Source organism: Acanthaster planci, linkage group LG06 (genome assembly GCF_054643075.1).
Source record: "Acanthaster planci isolate LZ-2023a linkage group LG06, COTS_SCS, whole genome shotgun sequence".
NCBI classification, from domain to species: domain Eukaryota; kingdom Metazoa; phylum Echinodermata; class Asteroidea; order Valvatida; family Acanthasteridae; genus Acanthaster; species Acanthaster planci.
In genome coordinates this window covers 11,856,479-11,880,864 of record NC_141782.1, presented here as the reverse complement: position 1 = coordinate 11,880,864, position 24,386 = coordinate 11,856,479, and the positions used below count along the sequence as shown (strand labels likewise).

General features: G+C 43.3%; 1 protein-coding gene across 1 annotated transcript; it reads right to left on the bottom strand.

Moving 5' to 3' along the window:
* Positions 1-18,798: 18,798 nt before the first annotated feature.
* Positions 18,799-24,065, bottom strand: LOC147798817 (uncharacterized). The gene is made up of 4 exons (XM_087137811.1): positions 23,918-24,065; positions 20,683-23,550; positions 19,068-20,333; positions 18,799-18,849 (listed from the first exon to the last, which is right to left on the bottom strand). Exons 2-4 carry the CDS (start codon positions 23,413-23,415, stop codon positions 18,799-18,801), a joined length of 4,050 nt encoding a protein of 1,349 aa, XP_086993937.1. The 5' UTR covers positions 23,416-23,550; positions 23,918-24,065.
* Between the last annotated feature and the right edge of the window lie 321 nt (positions 24,066-24,386).

Below are 24,386 nucleotides of genomic sequence, written 5' to 3'. Positions count from 1 at the left end.
GTTTAAACTTGCGCTTTAGTCTTTTTTGTTTTTCTGCAGATACTGACTGGATGTGCGACTGCCTGGCTGACTGGATGTGCGACTGCCCGATGACTAAGTTGAGTAGTTTATCTTTTTTGGGGGGGTTCCGGGTAGCAGGGGTAGCTCTTGCTACCCTCAGGAAGTGATCGGCCCTGCCCTTGCGAGATCACGTTTGTCCTGTTATCTGTTGTCTGCGTTTTGTGAGTCCTTCGTTTAATTAGGTGCTTATTTTTTGGCAATTTAATTCCTCTGGTATTGTTGTTTTTTCATGTTTAATTCCTCTAAAATGGTTGTTTTTTCATGTTTAAACTTGCGCTTTAGTCTTTTTTGTTTTTCTGCAGATACTGACTGGATGTGCGACTGCCTGGCTGACTGGATGTGCGACTGCCCGATGACTAAGTTGAGTAGTTTATCTTTTTTTTTGTTTGGGGTAGCAGGGGTAGCTCTTGCTACCCTCAGGAAGTGATTGGCCCTGCCCTTGCGAGATCACGTTTGTCCTGTTATCTGTTGTCTGCGTTTTGTGAGTCCTTCGTTTAATTAGGTGCTTATTTTTCGGCAATTTAATTCCTCTGGTATTGTTGTTTTTTCATGTTTAATTCCTCTGGTATTGTTGTTTTTTCATGTTTAAACTTGCGCTTCAGTCTTTTTTGTTTTTCTGCAGATACTGACTGGATGTGCGACTGCCTGGCTGACTGGATGTGCGACTGCCCGATGACTAAGTTGAGTAGTTTATCTTTTTTTGGGGGGGGGGTAGCAGGGGTAGCTCTTGCTACCCTCAGGAAGTGATCGGCCCTGCCCTTGCGAGATCACGTTTGTCCTGTTATCTGTTGTCTGCGTTTTGTGAGTCCTTCGTTTAATTAGGTGCTTTTTTTTGGCAATTTAATTCCTCTGGTATTCTTGTTTTTTCATGTTTAATTCCTCTAAAATTGTTGTTTTTTCATGTTTAAACTTGCGCTTTAGTCTTTTTTGTTTTTCTGCAGATACTGACTGGATGTGCGACTGCCTGGCTGATGGATGTGCGACTGCCCGATGACTAAGTTGAGTAGTTTATCTTTTTTTTTTTTGTTTGGGGTAGCAGGGGTAGCTGTTGCTACCCTCAGGAAGTGATCGGCCCTGCCCTTGCGAGATCACGTTTGTCCTGTTATCTGTTGTCTGCGTTTTGTGAGTCCTTCATTTAATTAGGTGCTTATTTTTTGGCTATTTAATTCCTCTGGTATTGTTGTTTTTTCATGTTTAATTCCTCTAAAATTGTTGTTTTTTCATGTTTAAACTTGCGCTTTAGTCTTTTTTGTTTTTCTGCAGATACTGACTGGATGTGCGACTGCCTGGCTGACTGGATGTGCGACTGCCCGATGACTAAGTTGAGTAGTTTATCTTTTTTTTTGTTCCGGGTAGCAGGGGTAGCTCTTGCTACCCTCAGGAAGTGATCGGCCCTGCCCTTGCGAGATCACGTTTGTCCTGTTATCTGTTGTCTGCGTTTTGTGAGTCCTTCGTTTAATTAGGTGCTTATTTTTCGGCGATTTAATTCCCCTGGTATTGTTGTTTTTTCATGTTTAATTCCTCTAAAATTGTTGTTTTTTCATGTTTAAACTTGCGCTTCAGTCTTTTTTGTTTTTCTGCAGATACTGACTGGATGTGCGACTGCCTGGCTGACTGGATGTGCGACTGCCCGATGACTAAGTTGAGTAGTTTATCTTTTTTTTTTTGTTGCGGGTAGCAGGGGTAGCTCTTGCTACCCTCAGGAAGTGATCGGCCCTGCCCTTGCGAGATCACGTTTGTCCTGTTATCTGTTGTCTGCGTTTTGTGAGTCCTTCGTTTAATTAGGTGCTTATTTTTTGGCTATTTAATTCCTCTGGTATTCTTGTTTTTTCATGTTTAATTCCTCTAAAATTGTTGTTTTTTCATGTTTAAACTTGCGCTTTAGTCTTTTTTGTTTTTCTGCAGATACTGACTGGATGTGCGACTGCCTGGCTGATGGATGTGCGACTGCCCGATGACTAAGTTGAGTAGTTTATCTTTTTTTTTTTTGTTTGGGGTAGCAGGGGTAGCTGTTGCTACCCTCAGGAAGTGATCGGCCCTGCCCTTGCGAGATCACGTTTGTCCTGTTATCTGTTGTCTGCGTTTTGTGAGTCCTTCATTTAATTAGGTGCTTATTTTTTGGCTATTTAATTCCTCTGGTATTGTTGTTTTTTCATGTTTAATTCCTCTAAAATTGTTGTTTTTTTCATGTTTAAACTTGCGCTTTAGTCTTTTTTGTTTTTCTGCAGATACTGACTGGATGTGCGACTGCCTGGCTGACTGGATGTGCGACTGCCCGATGACTAAGTTGAGTAGTTTATCTTTTTTTTTTGTTCCGGGTAGCAGGGGTAGCTCTTGCTACCCTCAGGAAGTGATCGGCCCTGCCCTTGCGAGATCACGTTTGTCCTGTTATCTGTTGTCTGCGTTTTGTGAGTCCTTCGTTTAATTAGGTGCTTATTTTTCGGCGATTTAATTCCCCTGGTATTGTTGTTTTTTCATGTTTAATTCCTCTAAAATTGTTGTTTTTTCATGTTTAAACTTGCGCTTTAGTCTTTTTTGTTTTTCTGCAGATACTGACTGGATGTGCGACTGCCTGGCTGACTGGATGTGCGACTGCCCGATGACTAAGTTGAGTAGTTTATCTTTTTTTTTGTTCCGGGTAGCAGGGGTAGCTCTTGCTACCCTCAGGAAGTGATCGGCCCTGCCCTTGCGAGATCACGTTTGTCCTGTTATCTGTTGTCTGCGTTTTGTGAGTCCTTCGTTTAATTAGGTGCTTATTTTTCGGCGATTTAATTCCCCTGGTATTGTTGTTTTTTCATGTTTAATTCCTCTAAAATTGTTGTTTTTTCATGTTTAAACTTGCGCTTTAGTCTTTTTTGTTTTTCTGCAGATACTGACTGGATGTGCGACTGCCTGGCTGACTGGATGTGCGACTGCCCGATGACTAAGTTGAGTAGTTTATTTTTTTTTTTTGTTTGGGGTAGCAGGGGTAGCTCTTGCTACCCTCAGGAAGTGATTGGCCCTGCCCTTGCGAGATCACGTTTGTCCTGTTATCTGTTGTCTGCGTTTTGTGAGTCCTTCGTTTAATTAGGTGCTTATTTTTCGGCAATTTAATTCCTCTGGTATTGTTGTTTTTTCATGTTTAATTCCTCTGGTATTGTTGTTTTTTCATGTTTAAACTTGCGCTTTAGTCTTTTTTGTTTTTCTGCAGATACTGACTGGATGTGCGACTGCCTGGCTGACTGGATGTGCGACTGCCCGATGACTAAGTTGAGTAGTTTATCTTTTTTTTTTTGTTTGGGGTAGCAGGGGTAGCTGTTGCTACCCTCAGGAAGTGATCGGCCCTGCCCTTGCGAGATCACGTTTGTCCTGTTATCTGTTGTCTGCGTTTTGTGAGTCCTTCATTTAATTAGGTGCTTATTTTTTGGCTATTTAATTCCTCTGGTATTGTTGTTTTTTCATGTTTAATTCCTCTAAAATTGTTGTTTTTTCATGTTTAAACTTGCGCTTTAGTCTTTTTTGTTTTTCTGCAGATACTGACTGGATGTGCGACTGCCTGGCTGACTGGATGTGCGACTGCCCGATGACTAAGTTGAGTAGTTTATCTTTTTTTTTTGTTCCGGGTAGCAGGGGTAGCTCTTGCTACCCTCAGGAAGTGATCGGCCCTGCCCTTGCGAGATCACGTTTGTCCTGTTATCTGTTGTCTGCGTTTTGTGAGTCCTTCGTTTAATTAGGTGCTTATTTTTCGGCGATTTAATTCCCCTGGTATTGTTGTTTTTTCATGTTTAATTCCTCTAAAATTGTTGTTTTTTCATGTTTAAACTTGCGCTTCAGTCTTTTTTGTTTTTCTGCAGATACTGACTGGATGTGCGACTGCCTGGCTGACTGGATGTGCGACTGCCCGATGACTAAGTTGAGTAGTTTATCTTTTTTGTTTTTGTTTGGGGTAGCAGGGGTAGCTCTTGCTACCCTCAGGAAGTGATTGGCCCTGCCCTTGCGAGATCACGTTTGTCCTGTTATCTGTTGTCTGCGTTTTGTGAGTCCTTCGTTTAATTAGGTGCTTATTTTTCGGCAATTTAATTCCTCTGGTATTGTTGTTTTTTCATGTTTAATTCCTCTAAAATTGTTGTTTTTTCATGTTTAAACTTGCGCTTTAGTCTTTTTTGTTTTTCTGCAGATACTGACTGGATGTGCGACTGCCTGGCTGACTGGATGTGCGACTGCCCGATGACTAAGTTGAGTAGTTTATCTTTTTTTTGGGGGGGTAGCAGGGGTAGCTCTTGCTACCCTCAGGAAGTGATCGGCCCTGCCCTTGCGAGATCACGTTTGTCCTGTTATCTGTTGTCTGCGTTTTGTGAGTCCTTCGTTTAATTAGGTGCTTTTTTTTGGCAATTTAATTCCTCTGGTATTCTTGTTTTTTCATGTTTAATTCCTCTAAAATTGTTGTTTTTTCATGTTTAAACTTGCGCTTTAGTCTTTTTTGTTTTTCTGCAGATACTGACTGGATGTGCGACTGCCTGGCTGACTGGATGTGCGACTGCCCGATGACTAAGTTGAGTAGTTTATCTTTTTTTTTTTTTGCGGGTAGCAGGGGTAGCTGTTGCTACCCTCAGGAAGTGATCGGCCCTGCCCTTGCGAGATCACGTTTGTCCTGTTATCTGTTGTCTGCGTTTTGTGAGTCCTTCATTTAATTAGGTGCTTATTTTTTGGCTATTTAATTCCTCTGGTATTGTTGTTTTTTCATGTTTAATTCCTCTAAAATTGTTGTTTTTTCATGTTTAAACTTGCGCTTTAGTCTTTTTTGTTTTTCTGCAGACACTGACTGGATGTGCGACTGCCTGGCTGACTGGATGTGCGACTGCCCGATGACTAAGTTGAGTAGTTTATCTTTTTTTTTGTTCCGGGTAGCAGGGGTAGCTCTTGCTACCCTCAGGAAGTGATCAGCCCTGCCCTTGCGAGATCACGTTTGTCCTGTTATCTGTTGTCTGCGTTTTGTGAGTCCTTCGTTTAATTAGGTGCTTATTTTTCGGCGATTTAATTCCCCTGGTAGTGTTGTTTTTTCATGTTTAATTCCTCTAAAATTGTTGTTTTTTCATGTTTAAACTTGCGCTTCAGTCTTTTTTGTTTTTCTGCAGATACTGACTGGATGTGCGACTGCCTGGCTGACTGGATGTGCGACTGCCCGATGACTAAGTTGAGTAGTTTATCTTTTTTTTTGTTTGGGGTAGCAGGGGTAGCTCTTGCTACCCTCAGGAAGTGATTGGCCCTGCCCTTGCGAGATCACGTTTGTCCTGTTATCTGTTGTCTGCGTTTTGTGAGTCCTTCGTTTAATTAGGTGCTTTTTTTTGGCAATTTAATTCCTCTGGTATTGTTGTTTTTTCATGTTTAATTCCTCTAAAATTGTTGTTTTTTCATGTTTAAACTTGCGCTTTAGTCTTTTTTGTTTTTCTGCAGATACTGACTGGATGTGCGACTGCCTGGCTGACTGGATGTGCGACTGCCCGATGACTAAGTTGAGTAGTTTATCTTTTTTTTTTGTTCCGGGTAGCAGGGGTAGCTCTTGCTACTCTCAGGAAGTGATCGGCCCTGCCCTTGCGAGATCACGTTTGTCCTGTTATCTGTTGTCTGCGTTTTGTGAGTCCTTCGTTTAATTAGGTGCTTATTTTTCGGCGATTTAATTCCCCTGGTATTGTTGTTTTTTCATGTTTAATTCCTCTAAAATTGTTGTTTTTTCATGTTTAAACTTGCGCTTCAGTCTTTTTTGTTTTTCTGCAGATACTGACTGGATGTGCGACTGCCTGGCTGACTGGATGTGCGACTGCCCGATGACTAAGTTGAGTAGTTTATCTTTTTTGTTTTTGTTTGGGGTAGCAGGGGTAGCTCTTGCTACCCTCAGGAAGTGATTGGCCCTGCCCTTGCGAGATCACGTTTGTCCTGTTATCTGTTGTCTGCGTTTTGTGAGTCCTTCGTTTAATTAGGTGCTTATTTTTCGGCAATTTAATTCCTCTGGTATTGTTGTTTTTTCATGTTTAATTCCTCTAAAATTGTTGTTTTTTCATGTTTAAACTTGCGCTTTAGTCTTTTTTGTTTTTCTGCAGATACTGACTGGATGTGCGACTGCCTGGCTGACTGGATGTGCGACTGCCCGATGACTAAGTTGAGTAGTTTATCTTTTTTTGGGGGGGGGTAGCAGGGGTAGCTCTTGCTACCCTCAGGAAGTGATCGGCCCTGCCCTTGCGAGATCACGTTTGTCCTGTTATCTGTTGTCTGCGTTTTGTGAGTCCTTCGTTTAATTAGGTGCTTTTTTTTGGCAATTTAATTCCTCTGGTATTCTTGTTTTTTCATGTTTAATTCCTCTAAAATTGTTGTTTTTTCATGTTTAAACTTGCGCTTTAGTCTTTTTTGTTTTTCTGCAGATACTGACTGGATGTGCGACTGCCTGGCTGACTGGATGTGCGACTGCCCGATGACTAAGTTGAGTAGTTTATCTTTTTTTTTTTTTGGGGTAGCAGGGGTAGCTGTTGCTACCCTCAGGAAGTGATCGGCCCTGCCCTTGCGAGATCACGTTTGTCCTGTTATCTGTTGTCTGCGTTTTGTGAGTCCTTCATTTAATTAGGTGCTTATTTTTTGGCTATTTAATTCCTCTGGTATTGTTGTTTTTTCATGTTTAATTCCTCTAAAATTGTTGTTTTTTCATGTTTAAACTTGCGCTTTAGTCTTTTTTGTTTTTCTGCAGACACTGACTGGATGTGCGACTGCCTGGCTGACTGGATGTGCGACTGCCCGATGACTAAGTTGAGTAGTTTATCTTTTTTTTTGTTCCGGGTAGCAGGGGTAGCTCTTGCTACCCTCAGGAAGTGATCAGCCCTGCCCTTGCGAGATCACGTTTGTCCTGTTATCTGTTGTCTGCGTTTTGTGAGTCCTTCGTTTAATTAGGTGCTTATTTTTCGGCGATTTAATTCCCCTGGTAGTGTTGTTTTTTCATGTTTAATTCCTCTAAAATTGTTGTTTTTTCATGTTTAAACTTGCGCTTCAGTCTTTTTTGTTTTTCTGCAGATACTGACTGGATGTGCGACTGCCTGGCTGACTGGATGTGCGACTGCCCGATGACTAAGTTGAGTAGTTTATCTTTTTTTTTGTTTGGGGTAGCAGGGGTAGCTCTTGCTACCCTCAGGAAGTGATTGGCCCTGCCCTTGCGAGATCACGTTTGTCCTGTTATCTGTTGTCTGCGTTTTGTGAGTCCTTCGTTTAATTAGGTGCTTTTTTTTGGCAATTTAATTCCTCTGGTATTGTTGTTTTTTCATGTTTAATTCCTCTAAAATTGTTGTTTTTTCATGTTTAAACTTGCGCTTTAGTCTTTTTTGTTTTTCTGCAGATACTGACTGGATGTGCGACTGCCTGGCTGACTGGATGTGCGACTGCCCGATGACTAAGTTGAGTAGTTTATCTTTTTTTTTTGTTCCGGGTAGCAGGGGTAGCTCTTGCTACTCTCAGGAAGTGATCGGCCCTGCCCTTGCGAGATCACGTTTGTCCTGTTATCTGTTGTCTGCGTTTTGTGAGTCCTTCGTTTAATTAGGTGCTTATTTTTCGGCGATTTAATTCCCCTGGTATTGTTGTTTTTTCATGTTTAATTCCTCTAAAATTGTTGTTTTTTCATGTTTAAACTTGCGCTTTAGTCTTTTTTGTTTTTCTGCAGACACTGACTGGATGTGCGACTGCCTGGCTGACTGGATGTGCGACTGCCCGATGACTAAGTTGAGTAGTTTATCTTTTTTTTTTTTGTTTGGGGTAGCAGGGGTAGCTCTTGCTACCCTCGGGAAGTGATCGGCCCTGCCCTTGCGAGATCACGTTTGTCCTGTTATCTGTTGTCTGCGTTTTGTGAGTCCTTCGTTTAATTAGGTGCTTATTTTTTGGCTATTTAATTCCTCTGGTATTGTTGTTTTTTCATGTTTAATTCCTCTGGTATTGTTGTTTTTTCATGTTTAAACTTGCGCTTTAGTCTTTTTTGTTTTTCTGCAGATACTGACTGGATGTGCGACTGCCTGGCTGACTGGATGTGCGACTGCCCGATGACTAAGTTGGGTAGTTTATCTTTTTTTTTTTTGTTCCGGGTAGCAGGGGTAGCTCTTGCTACCCTCAGGAAGTGATCGGCCCTGCCCTTGCGAGATCACGTTTGTCCTGTTATCTGTTGTCTGCGTTTTGTGAGTCCTTCGTTTAATTAGGTGCTTATTTTTCGGCAATTTAATTCCTCTGAAATTGTTGTTTTTTTCATGTTTAATTCCTCTAAAATTGTTGTTTTTTCATGTTTAAACTTGCGCTTTAGTCTTTTTTGTTTTTCTGCAGATACTGACTGGATGTGCGACTGCCTGGCTGACTGGATGTGCGACTGTCCGATGACTAAGTTGAGTAGTTTATCTTGTTTTTTTGTTCCGGGTAGCAGGGGTAGCTCTTGCTACCCTCAGGAAGTGATCGGCCCTGCCCTTGCGAGATCACGTTTGTCCTGTTATCTGTTGTCTGCGTTTTGTGAGTCCTTCGTTTAATTAGGTGCTTATTTTTCGGCAATTTAATTCCTCTGATATTGTTGTTTTTTCATGTTTATTTCCTCTAAAATTGTTGTTTTTTCATGTTTAAACTTGCGCTTTAGTCTTTTTTGTTTTTCTGCAGATACTGACTGGATGTGCGACTGCCTGGCTGACTGGATGTGCGACTGCCCGATGACTAAGTTGAGTAGTTTATCTTTTTTTTTGTTCCGGGTAGCAGGGGTAGCTCTTGCTACCCTCAGGAAGTGATCGGCCCTGCCCTTGCGAGATCACGTTTGTCCTGTTATCTGTTGTTTGCGTTTTGTGAGTCCTTCCTTCCTTCCTGTCCTTCCTTCCTTCCTGTCCTTCCTTCCTTCCTGTCCTTCCTTCCTGTCTTTGCTTCCTTCCTGTCCTTCCTTCCTCCCTGTCCTTCCTTCCTTCCTGTCCTTCCTTCCTTCCTGTCCTTCCTTCCTTCCTGTCCTTCATTCCTTCCTGTCCTTCCTTCCTTCCTGTCCTTCCTTCCTTCCTGTCCTTCCTTCCTTCCTGTCCTTCCTTCCTTCCTGTTCTTCCTTCCTTCCTGTCCTTCCTTCCTTCCTGTTCTTCCTTCCTTCCTGTCCTTCCTTCCTGTCCTTCCTTCCTTCGTGCCCTTCCTTCCTGTCCTTCCTTCCTGTCCTTTTAGTCTTTCCGTCTGGCTTTCTGTCATGCTTTCTTTCTCACTTTCTGCCAGTCTCTCTTTTTGTCCGCCTGTTTGTCTTTCCTGCTGTCTGACAGAAAGTCTTCTTTTCTGTCTTTCTCTGTTTCTCTCTCTCTCTTTTCTCTCTTTCTCTCTTTCTCTGTCGTTCGTTTAAGTGCTTTGCTCATTTTTTCGATATTTAATTAATCTGAAATTGTTGTTTTTTCATCTTAAAACTTGCGCTTTAGTTTTTTTAATTTTCTGCAGATACTGACTGGACGTGCAACTGCCCGGCTTGCTAGACTTGCGACTGCCCTTCTGACTGGACGTGTGACTGCCTTTCTGACTGGCCGTACGACTGCCCGGCTCACTGGACGTGCGTTGCCCGGCTGACTGGACGTGCGACTACCCAGCCTACTTGATTTTGGACTTGCTGTTTTGCTGATTGTTGCTGAACGTATGACTGCTTGGCTGACTGTATAACATCACAGCTTGTACTGTATCACCTGGGCTGAATATGTGTTATTGTCTGATATTCAAGATTATCGCATGGAGTCCACACTCGACTGTCAGGCTGAATGTGTTTGGACCATTTGGCTGACAGGGTGTAAGACTTTCTGAATGGAGTTTTGACTAGGGTGAACCGACCATGCCTGATGGCTTGTTTTTTATCCAAGGAAACATCCTTAAAAAAACCTGCCTCTAAGATATGTCTATCACACCATTGCCCAGATAAAGGAACTGCTTCTTCAGCTACGAGTTTATTCCATCTCAAGTGCTTCTGGAATAAGTGCCACCATCTGCCACTCCCAACTTGTATATCATCGTACTTGGAAATCCCTCCCCCAGCCCGGCCGTGGCTTGACCAAAGGCTAAGTTGACCTTGAAACACCTGTCACAGCGCCTTGCACAGAGAAGTTATGTACAGCAGTTCTGACGCTGAACGTCAGGCTGACGCTGACATCCCACAGTTCAGATACAGAGAATGAGATGATCGATGTGCTCCTTGTACATCGTGTTATTTTACATATGTTATGATAGTATTGAAATACATGTACCTGGATAATTTCTGAATCATTCAATTCAGTTTGCACTCAAAGGCGTGCTTGTTTTCAGGATCATAAAATTTAGGGCAACATTTTCTTCGAAAGCCCGGGGATTATGAAATACATTTCCTGTTGTTATCCAAAATACTCATACACGGGCTTTACAAGCAAAACTTCCTGGTTTTTAAAAGTTAATTTCTTATGTGTACTAGTAACAATATGTGTTTTATGAATTGCTCTCATTCATTCCGTCAATTCAAATTGTTCTTATTTCTGTTGGTTTTTATTCATAATGCATGACTGATCATTCTAATGAACAGAACATGTTTTTAATTGTTTCTGCATTGATAATAGTATTTTATTGTGAATAACAGGACCTTAGAAAACTGTTTATCACAAAACATGCAACGGACATCCAATGTATGTTTAATCTAACAGTTTTTGCAACCTATCATCAGGACCTTTGGTACATGTATTAGAGAAAGATCACCTTCTAGAAATACATACAGATAATAGGCAATAGCTTGTAAGTAGTTTATACCCATTCTTCATATCCATGGCAGGTTATCTGTTAACATACATGTATAACGTCCATGAAAATTGTTAGCTATGTGTTACATTTACCATTGTGTTGGTCGGACCAAATATCTCACACCAGACAAAGGACGATTGATGCAAGAACAGAATTCAGTTGTCCTAAATTCTGGAAACAGCTTATATGCAGTAATATGAACATTGCAGCTACAACAAGTAGTGATATATATTACCTTTATTTTGCGTAGAAATGCAATTTTTGTACGAGTTTCAACCGTTTTAAATATTTGAACTAATTTTGTTTTATACTGTTGCGTGATTAAACATTGTTTGCGAGTCGCCTAATACCGATTTTTAAATGGTTCATTATTTTTGAAGATCTGCTTTGACATTTTACTGCGAGTAACTGAACCTAGGACAAAAATTGCATAGTGTAATTAATCGCCATAGATTGTCACAATAGAACAGTTTAATAGGGCAGAGTTCCTTATTCAAATATCACCTCACATGTGCAGAAACGCTGTGAAACCAGTCTGGAAAGTTCTTGGTGTTTAAATGCTTCAACATTTTCACGGGAAGCCATTTTCGACTCTCCTATAATTTAACTTATTCAGTGGAATATATTAAACAGGGTGGTTTTGAACTAGTTTGGGTTCCATCCCTCACTTTGGTTTTTTTTATGCGGTTTAATACATACATGTAGGTAATAATAAATGTTACATTTTTCACCGGCATAACTGACATTTAACTGTAATGAAGTTTTATTTCAGTGCTTTAATTTCTAGTCTCAGGTGCCAAAATAGTTAATCTCGCTACGTACAGCGAATTATACAGCAAATTGTGACCCTCGCAAAGATTTTGCATGTCCAACATTGATACTACATGTGTTTTTAAAGTACCAATCTTCAACATGCAAAAACTTTGCAAAGTCAGATTCTGTTTTTAATGCATGTTTTGAATTCCACCTTTTGAGTGTTTTAACAAGGATATTTTCACTCGGGAGATTTCGTGCATGACGAGTAGAATTTGCTTAAAGGAAATATGACGGCCACAATTTTTAATTTCACAGAATTATAGAACATAAGAATAATTGTTTTTGCTGCATTAATTTTATACAACTTGCAGGTAGCGACAATAAAATGGGACTTCAACTGTTAAATTCGTCTCAGCCTTGGTACGACGCTTAACGTAAGCCTACAATACAATTTGTTTGGTATGAAAATGTAAAAATGTCAAAAAGGTAAGGTTTGACGCTGAAATTCCACCAGAATCCTCCTGAAAGGATCAATGACAAGTCGAGTCTTCCCAGGTAAGTCTTACTGAACGATGTACATGTATGTGTACGTTGGATTGCGTTGCGTCATTTTAGCACATCTCTAGCCCCTGGATGTCGGGAAAAGAATTCCCGAGATACCAGTAGAACAATGACCAACACAGAGGCAGGGTAGTCTGGATACCAGACCCGATGATTCTGACTACTCTACGAATCAAGGGTCCGGTTTCTGAGTCGACCGCTATCCACGTGACCAGGCTGGAGGAATTCCTCCAGTTTTCCGGAAATAGTCGAAATATTCCGTGGATGCCCCCTGTGGTCGTGAATAGCTTTGCTGTTTCCACCCATCGAATGTACGGCAATTCCAGCGGTGTGCCCGAGCTGAAGTGCACCCCAAATTAGCGAAAGAAAGACGTGCAGTTACCAGCAGGTTCTTGCACGTGTTCTGCGTGTAACCCAAAGTCCATACATGCCGCAATAAATTAGTTACGCGTATTTAGCGCGCTCCGCGTCAAACGCGCATATTATACATGCGCGCCTCATGGCGCTCCTGTGCAATAAGCACCAAAAAAAACAAAAAAAAAAAACCAAAAAAAAAAAAAAAACCACGCTCTCTTTTGTTCCGCTCGGAGCTGAAAGCTTGCAAGAATTCTATTTATTTTGGAGTTAAAGTTGTAGTCTGAAATACGTTTGAATTCAGGCTATTTTTGGAAAGCTGCTTTGTACTGAATCCATTCCAATTGGGTTTGAACACAGCACATTTTTACATCCGTTGTTACATCCGATAGGTTATTAAAACCACACCTAGTCAGTGGATTTTATATCTCTATGAGCCAAGCCAAGGCTCGCATAGTAATCCTATATAGCCCAAATCTGTAGAGCTTATATCGATCCTCGAAAACGTAAAAAATTCAGACGTCTTAAGCTGTCAGTGTAGGTTCTTGTGACTACAAAACACGGCAAGAATACGATCTTACGTTGACTTGATCGTCTTAAGAAACCCTACGTAAAGGATCAGTTTTGGACCTTGTAATCTGATTCGAGGAATCTTTAATATAGAGCAATCATATGCTGTGTCGGGTAAAGTAGAGCCGTGCATAATCAGGGCTGATAAGTGCTATGGTGTTCACCATGTGCGCTGCATCCATATGGCGGGATTATTTAAAATTTCCCTTCTCCAATTATTGCTGTCAGGGGTCGAGTAGAGACTAGAGCGCCCCCTCTTTCCCACTTTCCAAATCAGCGTGGGACTTAACCCACTCTAATTTACTGCAGAGTACATTTCGAAAATTTATTCAAGTGCGTCCAAAGGTTATATACTCGAGGTGACGTTAGGTTATCCGCAGCACTTACACGATTTACACAACGACTTCCCACTTGCGCCTGAAAATATATCGATCCCAAATGAATGGCTGTCAGCGTCTCAAATGGATTTAATGGCAAACGGCGAGCGAATTACTTCACTAGATAAACTCGTGTCAACTTTAAACACCAAAATAAATATGTGGTTCATTACCAAACTTTACAGAAATATTTAGAACTAGGCCTAGAATTAAAACAGATTCACCGAGTGATGTCTTTTAAACAAGAGCCTTGGATGAAAAGTCATATCGATAAAAATACCGAATTACGTAAATTAGCCTAGTCTGATTTTGAGAAGGATTTCTTTAAATTGATGAATAACTCGGTCTTTGGCAAGACTATGGAAAACGTGGGCTATCGGATGGACGGGCATTTATTGAGAGACTTGCAAGATGCCGAAAAGTACCAGAAGTTAACTTTTAAACCGAGTTAAAAATCTACTACGCCGTTTCAGGAGTGCGAGCTTTCATTTGTGGAAATGTATCAAATTAAAACAAAATCAAATAAGCCCATTTGTCCCCGCACGCACAGGACCAGAGAACTGAACTCGGGGACAAGTGGACACTCGCATTCTAACTTTTGTGTCGATTGGCCTGAGCAGCCGTTTATTGAACTTGACACAGGTCAGGTTGTTCCCGCCCGAAGCTGGTGACGTGGAACTGCAAAAAATTACATTGCACACAATCAAAGTATAACTACTCAGCAATATATGGAAACAGTTCCCGCCCGAAGCTAGTGACGCAGAACTGCAAGTATATCTTACATTGCGTTTCAGGCAAAGTGTAGCTATTCAGCAAAAATTACAGAGATTGTTCCCGCCTGAGCCTGGTGACGCGGAACAGCAACACATATCAGCAAAAGTACCGGTACTATGGCAATCAGCAATTGTTCGCGCCCGAGCCTGGTGACGGGGAACAGCAACTCATATCAGCAAAAACATAGAACTATCAGCAAAAATGTTTGAAAAGCAATTATCATATCAGCATTTGTTTCCGCCCAAAGCACATGGAGCGGTAAATTAATTTTGGAATGTACCTGCGCGGTACAAAGCCTTCCATACGCAAATTCAAACAGCAATACATCTGGCAGAATGCAAAATTACCCAACTTTCATGAACAAATTAGCAAGGATTTACTCCAGCATACAGTAACTTTGGGCCAACCATCAAACGCTGGGATCGGACAGCAATTTCCACGAGGTGCGGCCCGACTTGGGCTGACACTGGGTTGCTGGAATAACGGGCAACTAACGAGCATTTTCAACGACCACTTACAGCTATTTATGTCAAACGACAGAAATTAGTGAGTACGAAATGGCTTTTCTTAATTTGGCCCTTAATAAACTAGTGACTCCCCCGACAAAGGAAGGGGTCAGGCCTTTCCTTTCGGCACATTTCCATACGTGTCGTAAATAAGGATACAGTGCCTTAAAAACGAGGTCAGTTTGCGGTCCCTGAATGAAATTCACGCCAAACGGGCTTGTTGCTGAATTCGGCAACATGACCGCCGCCAAATAGACCTCAGGTGGTGGTATTAAGGGGAGAAGCAACAGGCAAACAATATGGCGCCAGGGCTTGGTAGAAGTTGTCGAGAATGAACGAACAATTATCGTCCGCGTGATATAACGCCGCGGACGACCACTGAATCTGGGGGTGCCAAATAACACCCCCATGAGCGTTCCGAAATAATGAATGAACGTACGCGTTCAGCGAACGTCGCTTACGCTCGAGGGAACTCTGCTTTAGGGCGTGAGGGTAAGTTTGGCGGGGCAGTAACTCGGAATAAAAAATGACAGTATGCGGCAGTGCTTCTCTGGTCAAATTCATGCACTGCCGTGCTAGAATACTCAGTAAATGTTTGTGTACAAGCCCCAGGTCGTTGGCGCAAAACTGCAGGATGATGACGTCAGGTAAGATCGGAACTGCCGACCACGCTTCCAACAGGAAATCGGAGTTCTGGAACATCTGGAGTCTTCGCCTTCCCATCCAGTGGATACAGTCCAGCCGAATAAGACGCTCTCCCCAAGGCGATGACCCCGCCAGCCGAGCACACCAGCACACAGAGCCGTCCCCAATGACCTACACAGTTGGCTTGGCGGGGGTCAATTCTCGCAAGAAAAATGAAAAGAAAGTCGGAACAAAACACGAGCAAAGTCCTTAAGCTAATACAACATGTAGCGTTCAATGGAAAATAGCTGGGGAATCCGAATGTAACGTTGGTAAGCCCCAGACTTCCAACACCCCAAAATTTTAACATCATCTTCAGACACACGTGCCATAGCCCCAGACGTAGCTGCCCCTATGCGAAAGGAGTGAGAGGTAAATCTGGCGTCGTAAAGCCCTATAAACTCAAGGGCACGATGGAGTACCTCGACAAACTAGTAACGCGTGACAGGACGCCCCTCGAAATGTGACAAAATGGGCCATGGGGGGATGTGGAACAGGCAAGATAGGACAAAGTCGCTCGGACGGGGCACATCATTTTGTGCCGGCTATGCGCTGCTGGGATGGAACTACATAACCATGGCCATATTGATCTGTTTTCGAGTGACGTAGGATAAGTTCGACCCTTAAAGGGGGGTCTTTGACGGTAACATCAGACCGACTCAACGGGCTAGGAGATTGGTGGGATTGGGCAGTAAATTCCCCAATGCGAAGGAACCCAAAAACGCAAGTAAGAAAGCCACTCCGAAAAACCGAGCCTCAAAATTACTCAAGCAAACGGCCTGCAAGGCTGGGACCATACGACATAAAATATCCTAAGTGATTGGGCGCCGTCGGTTGCGACGACTACGAGGACTACGACATCCCTCAAGTAAACGTTTGACCAGAAAATGCTTAGTTAAATCAGGATAACTCGTTAACTGCAAATTGGAGGAAACTCCCGAGATGTTAGAGGTAATCGTTGTGGGGGCATACCCAGATACCGACAAAAATGCAATAAATCGAACTATCTGAAGCAGGGAGGGGGACTTCGTGGCGTCGAAACCATGGGTTTGACTACACCATTGAAAAAGACGCCAAGCCGTCTAATAAGACAAGTTCGTGCGGGGGGCCACTGCGTCATGCAAAAGACTCTGGACCTCTAACTGAAGACACTCCACGTGGCAAGGGGGTCATATCGCGATCTGCAGCGGGTGCGAGATGACGAAATCTGGTCATCTGAAAACGTGAAAGAGCATCAGCAATGCCATTATCCAGGCCTGGAACATGCTGAGATCGAAACTGGATATTATATGTGAGACATGCCATTACGAGGCGGCGCACCAAACGCATCATTACGTGACATTTAGACGTTTGTCTGTTGATGACACTAACTACAGCCTGATTGTCACACCAAAATATCACACGTTTATTATGCAATGGGACAGCCCACTGCTGGACCGCTAGCACAATAGGGAACAACTCCAAGCAGGCAATAGAAAGGGACTGACTTTTTACATGCTCGGGCCATTTCCCTTGACACCAGTGCGCAGCAACGTAAGCCCCAAAACCAATTTCAGCAGAAGCATCAGTGTACCTGTGCAATTGGTCACTATTGTACCATACCGGATGTGACGGGTGTGACGGGTGACAAATATACCCCATTGACAAACTTGTTGTGATTAGGCGAATTAACCAGCACAAAGAGCACGGTTTAATCTGTCCAAAACAAATATGCAAAAATTGACTTTAAACAGTTGGAAATTATAAGTATAAATCAACAACAATTTTGTTCATAATTGAAATTAAACAATCATAACTAATCACACAGTATCTGGCAATTAACAGGATCGATGACATTAATCTGGATCCACATATACATTTTACACTGCACGCAATAAACCTAAAGTGACATGTAATCGACCCCAATACACATTGTAAATTGTCCCAATTATGTTACTTGTGCATGTGTTGTTGTTGTTTTTTTTTTCCCAAAATAAATGCCTTAAACATATCCCACAACCCAAAGAATGTCTATAATAACCAAATAAAGGAATTACAAATGACAAGTTATGCATATTTCACTTACGACTTTGGGATGACGTGGTATCGAAACACGAAATATGGCGACTGCAAAGCGTGACCGGGAAGTTATAGATTACAGTGCAATTGTAGCAGCGCCCTCTATCATTGAAATATAACAAACAATAAATTTACCTATAAAGGAGCTTTCTGACTTAACATTCCGACCCCTTAAATGCCATTACATACTTAATAAGGCATTTACTACATAACTATATCATTAAGCAAAATGCGACCATTTCAACAAACCGAATGTTATATACCTTTAAGCACGGAAAAAATGATTACATAATCCCAACAATAACACCATTCAAATTACAATGGACAAATACACATATCCTTACAAGAAACTTGATGCTGGAATGTTAGGGTTTGATTTAAGCTGTAAATCCGTGCTGTAAATCCCTGATGAATACCAGATGGTTCACTGCTCTTTATTTACTGACTCTAAGAGGCACAACTTCTGAACTGGCCTAGTCAGAATGGATGACTTGGTTTTTACTTTGACCACTCTTACAAGCTGATCCTTCCCTGGGTAAGTTTCAAGAACACGCCCAAGAAGCCATTTGTTTCTAGGGAGGTCATTGTCAACAATAAGTACCAAGTCGCCAACCATGATGCTCCTTTGGGGTTCAAGCCATTTTTGTCTTTTTTGCAGTGAGGGGAGATATTCCCGGATCCATCTTCTCCAAAATACATCAGCAAGGTATTGCGCTTGCTTCCATCTTCTCCGCGAGTACATATCCTTTTTGTCGAATTCACCAAGGGAATGTGGCGCACCACGAAGAAGTAGCAGGTGATTTGGAGTGAGTGGTTCCAAGTCGTTGATGTCGTCTGAGACGGTGGTAATTGGCCTGTTGTTTATGATACTTTCGACTAGACACATTACAGTCGACAAGGTTTCATCGCTCACTACCTGTTCTGTCATCAGTGAACTCAACAGCCTGCGTGTCGACCTAATTTGTCTTTCCCAGACGCCCCCCATGTGGGAAGCGCTCGGGGGGTTGAACTTCCACTGGATTCCTTTCTTAAGAAGGAACTTGTCAACCTTCTCTTGACTCAACCCTTTCCAAGCTTCCTTTAGCTCACGCTCAGCTCCAATGAAGTTAGAGCCATTATCGGACCTCAGCTCTATCGGTTGTCCTCGTCGACAGACAAATCTCTGCATGCCGTTTATGAAGGAATCTGTATCCAGTGTATGCAAAACCTCTATGTGCACCGCTCGAGATGCAAGACACGTGAATATGCAACCGTACCGTTTGATCTGGTTCCTACCCTGTTTCACTAGAAACGGTCCAAAACAATCGACTCCAACAAATGAGAATGGTGGTCTGTATGGGGTAACCCTGTCAGATGGTAGGTCTGCCATCTTCTGCTGGACTGGAACTACAGACCTTCGCCTACATTCAAAGCAACTGCTCAAAACCTTGCGCAAAATGGATCTAGCCTTGATGACCCAGAATTTTTGTCGTATCAGTGACAGAACATACTCTCTTCCCGAGTGACCAGATTCCAGATGGTAGTGCTTCATGATAAGAGAGACTACATGGTTGTCTTTTGGCAATATGGGTGGATGGTTTGATGTATCTCCCGGGGCATTCCGCAACCGTCCCCCAACTCTGATGATGCTGTCGTCTGTCAAGATAGGATCCAACTTGTACAGTTGACCTTTCTTCTTCTTTTCAGACCTAAGCTTCTGAGCCTTATCTTCACCCTTCTTCAAGCTGCTGAACTCCTCCTGGAAGGACTGGGCTTGAATGTATCTTACGATGGCAGCCTCTGCCCTGGCTAGGTCGTTCGTTGTCAGCGTCTTCATGTCTTGTATTGCTGGTTGCTTTCTGATTCTTCTTAGCAGACTGTCAGTCACTCGCAAGATCCATGCAACACTTCTTCTCAGCTCATACCATGAGGAGTGTCTGGCCATCAATCTGTCGGTTGAGTTAGCTGAGTCTGTATGTTGGGTGGCATAAATCTCAAGCTTCACTTCTGGATCTTTATCGTCAAGAGTTGTCGAGATCGGTAAACTTGGCCACATGTTGTCTTCTTGGCGTAAGAATTCAGGACCAATCAACCACTTCTGGTTGGCCAGCAGCTCATCTACCATTTGCCCTCTGGTGATAACATCTGCCGGATTTAACCCGCTTTTCACATGACGCCACTGATGAAAACTTGACTGGTTCTGGATGACGGCTACTCTGTTTGCCACAAAGGTGTGGAAACGCTTCTGCTCATTATAGATGTATCGAAGCACTATTGTGCTATCAGTCCAGAAAACTGATTCTTCCAAAGGTAGGTCAAACTCCTTCTTGATCATTGCATCCAGCCTCACAGAGAGTGTCGCAGCCGTCAGCTCAAGCCTTGGTATCGTAACCTTCTTCAAAGGTGCCAGACGTGACTTTGATAATAGCAGACAGGTATGGCTGAGGCCTGCAGAATTCACCATACGAAGGTAAGTTACAGCTCCGTAAGCTGCCTCAGACGCGTCGGAAAAGTGGTGCAACTGATAACTGACGCCATCCTTGTACCCATAGGGCTTGATACATCGGTTTATCCGCAGCTGTTCGAGCTTTCCCAAGTCCTGCTTCCAACGTTGCCAATCCTCTCTGTGTTGTGATGGTAGCTCTTCGTCCCAACCCAACTTCTTCCTGCTTAAGTCTTGGACAATCTTCTTGGCTAACAGCGTGAAGGGACTCGCAAATCCATGCGGGTCATAGATGGAGGAAACAATACTTAGTAACCCCCTCCTTGTCAAGGGTTTTTCCCTTTGGCTCACTTTATACCCGAAGCAGTCAGTCTCGACGTCCCACTGCATACCCAAGGCCCTCTCTGTAGGTAGCGCTTCATGATTCAGGTCTAGCCCCCTGACACCCACGGCTCTATCTTCCTGTGGGGTTGACTCAAGAACTTGAGGGCTGTTACTCAACCACTTCGTCAACTGAAAACCACCTCTGGACAGAAGTTCTCGTAGTTCTCTAGAAACCCTAATAGCCTCAACTTCAGTTGCAAGTGAGACTAGGCAGTCATCTACGTAGAAATTGCGCATGACGCAATTGACTGTGTCTGGTTGGAATTCGTGACGGTTGTCCTCGGCGGTATGTCGTAAGGCAACTGGGACTCCATGTCCCGCCAAAAGGGTGTGCAGTCATCCTGTGCACAGCCGGTTCACGTGAAGTATCACCGTCAGGCCACCAAAGGTAACGCAAGACGTCTCGACATTCCGGGGACACTCTGACCTGGTGGAACATGGCACGAACGTCTGCCAAAACTGCCACTTGTTCTTGTCGGAAGCGAAGGAGTACGCCTAACAACTTGTTTGTCAGGTCTGGCCCACTGATTGTCTGCGTGTTCAAGGACTGACCATGGTGTTTAGCTGCACAGTCGAAGACGATACGCATCTTCCCTTGTTTACCTGAATCGAGTACCGGGTGATGTGGTAGATACCATATGGCCGTATCTGTCACGCAATCATCTCCTAGTGCCTCAGCATATCCATTATCAACCAGGTTTTTCATGCCTTCTATGTAGCGTAACTTCAACTCATGATCCCTCTCTAGACGTCTGCCCAATGAAGTCAGGCGTTGCTCTGCGACCATTCGATTGTCAGCAAGCCTTGGCGGGTTGTTCTTGAACGGTATTGGCAGTTCATAATGGCCATCTTTCATGCAAACGGTGCTCTCCCACAATGCAATTGCTCTCTTGTCTTGGACTGACATGCCCTTGTCGTCGTCATACAGTGACTCAGCAGCATCCAATTTCCAGAATCTCTGCAGCTGTTGCTCAAGAGCATCATCAACTGCCACATAGCTTGACGTTACCGCAGGCCTCATGGACATTCCCAACGGCCCATTTAAGGACCATCCAAGTCGAGTTCTGGTAGCATACGGTGCCTTTGTTTCACCACTTCTCACTTCCAATGGAAGGAGTGCCTCTGGCGAGTCTTGACCAATCAAGAGGTGTACCTTGCCCTTCTCAACCTGGGGGATGCTGATGTCTCGCAGATTTGGCCATTTCGTGATGTCTTCTGGCTCAGCAATGTTGTCGTCATTAATCGGAAGTGAGTGTCGTGTATAAACCTTATCAAGTTTAACTGCCGCTTGTTGGTCAAAACTGTTCACCACCAAGCTGACGACGGTTGTTTCAGTCTTGACCTTTGCCTTTGTCATTGTCATTAGGGTCAAGGATTGCCTTTTACCTTTGATGCTCAGTCGACATGCAAGCTCCTCCGTACAGAAACTGCTTGTTGAACCATTGTCAAGAAGAGCATAAGTGTCAACGCTACAATCGCCATCTACTGCACTGACCTTCACTGCAATGATAGGTAGGGCAACTCTGTACACCCCGACCCCTGTGACGCAAGATGTGCCATGATCCGTCTCAGTAAAGCTACTTTGCGCTGTTGCCTCCGGCCAGGCTGGTCTATCATCTTCAACACAAGATGACGGTGTCTGCTTTAATGGATGCAAGAACTTTGTGTGTCTTTTACCGCACCCTGCAACAGAACAAACTCTATGCAAACTACACGCACTTGAAACGTGACCTGGCCTTAAACAATTGTAACACAATCTTTCAGCTTTGGCAAAGTTAAACCGCTCTTGTGGGGTTTTACCCTTGAATTCAGAACAACCAAACAGTGTATGGTTACCCTTACACATCACACATGTTACATGTACATGTTCATTCATCTTGCTAATGGTTGACAATGCATAGCTAGTTTTGTCTGGTCTGGTTACTCTAGATCTCATCTCTGGTCTGTGTGGCTTATATGTACTTGCATGCAAATTACTATATACAGGATCATTGGCCTCCTGGGCCGCATCTTCAACAAACTCAACCAAATCAGCAATCTTAGGACACTTGTCACTCTTCCGAAGCCCCGTTACAAGTTTTATCCATCGATTACGTAAATAACCGGGCAGCTTCTCTACAAGTTTTACCATTACACCTTGGGTTCCTATTTCCTGAATATATCCCATTGTGTCCAATGTTTCCTTACAAACTTTGAGGTCATCAGCATACTCTCTTAGCCCTACTTTATCATGGGAAGCCAAGGGTACACCTTTGGTTACCTTATTTACCCATGCCTCAGCTATGACATAATCACTGCCGAAGCGTTCTTGGAGAAGTGCCTTGGCCCTCTTGTAGCCAACACTTGGCGCCATTATGGCACAACACTCTATGATCTTTCTTGCCTTTCCAGTACAGTATTTCAGAAGCCTTACTAGCTTGGCACTGTCGTCAATATCTGCAATGTCTACACTGTTCTCGAATGCACGCAGAAAGGTCCAGTATTGCAGTGGGTTGCCGTCGAAGGTTGGCAACTCTGCTCTCGGAAGTTGCATCGTTGCCAGCATGCATCGCTGCTGTTGTTGCCCCGTTTTTACCAATTCCATCAGCGAGGCTTCCTTTTCTGGGTTGTCATCATCCATAGGGGCTGTCTTGAGCTTGTCTGCGGAGTGCTCTCCATTCTTCGGTGTCGTAATTGACGGACTATCCACAGGGGAGTAACCTGGCTCCTTCCGGGGTGTCTGCTCATCCCCTGCTTCATGCAAACTGTCCTTCTGTGACTCCTGCTTGTCACTCAGTACTGGTGATGGTGTCAAACTTGGGGGTGTCGTCTGAAGACTGTCCCCATCGATGGCGTAAACTATTTCTTCCGCCTTTGCCATGTCCATCTTGGTCTTGATTGCGAGCTCTTGCTTTCTTTGACGCAGTTTCAACTCTTCGAGCTCTATCACCTGTATCTCTCGTAAGCATGCTGCCTCTGCTTCAAGCGCTGCCATCTTGGCAACAAGCCTTCTCCTGGTTCTACCCAGTGACGACTTCGTTGTGCTTGTCGTTGACGCTATCTGACTGGAAGAGTCCTCTGGGCGTACCGACTCCTCCTGCCTTTCATCATCTCCTGGTAACGGGCCATCATCATGGTCTTGGTGCTTGGCGCTCTGCTCACCTCCACTAACTACGCTCATGTTGTCGGTGTACAGGTATCCTCATAGATCCCAGTCATTAAACTCATGTGACGGGTGTGACGGGTGACAAATATACCCCATTGACAAACTTGTTGTGATTAGGCGAATTAACCAGCACAAAGAGCACGGTTTAATCTGTCCAAAACAAATATGCAAAAATTGACTTTAAACAGTTGGAAATTATAAGTATAAATCAACAACAATTTTGTTCATAATTGAAATTAAACAATCATAACTAATCACACAGTATCTGGCAATTAACAGGATCGATGACATTAATCTGGATCCACATATACATTTTACACTGCACGCAATAAACCTAAAGTGACATGTAATCGACCCCAATACACATTGTAAATTGTCCCAATTATGTTACTTGTGCATGTGTTGTTGTTTTTTTTTTCCCAAAATAAATGCCTTAAACATATCCCACAACCCAAAGAATGTCTATAATAACCAAATAAAGGAATTACAAATGACAAGTTATGCATATTTCACTTACGACTTTGGGATGACGTGGTATCGAAACACGAAATATGGCGACTGCAAAGCGTGACCGGGAAGTTATAGATTACAGTGCAATTGTAGCAGCGCCCTCTATCATTGAAATATAACAAACAATAAATTTACCTATAAAGGAGCTTTCTGACTTAACATCGGATCCGGAAACATTACCTTTCCGCTGAAATGTGACAAAAACTGCTGCCACGCCAGCGAGTCTGCTCGTGCCCCTGAAGTGATGCGAATTTTGTGATGAGGTTTGGAGACACCCCTAGCTAGATCATGCAAACGACGGAGAAAGGCCCTACCAGGTCTTACCGCCTTACAAACAAAATTGTGACGACCTAGCAGGGACTGAAGATTGCGCAGCGTGATTTTCTTCTGATCGAGCACACTAACAATCGTATTTTGTAAAGCAACTTGCTTATCAGTCGGGATTTGAAGCTGTCGTGCAACCGTATCGATCGCTA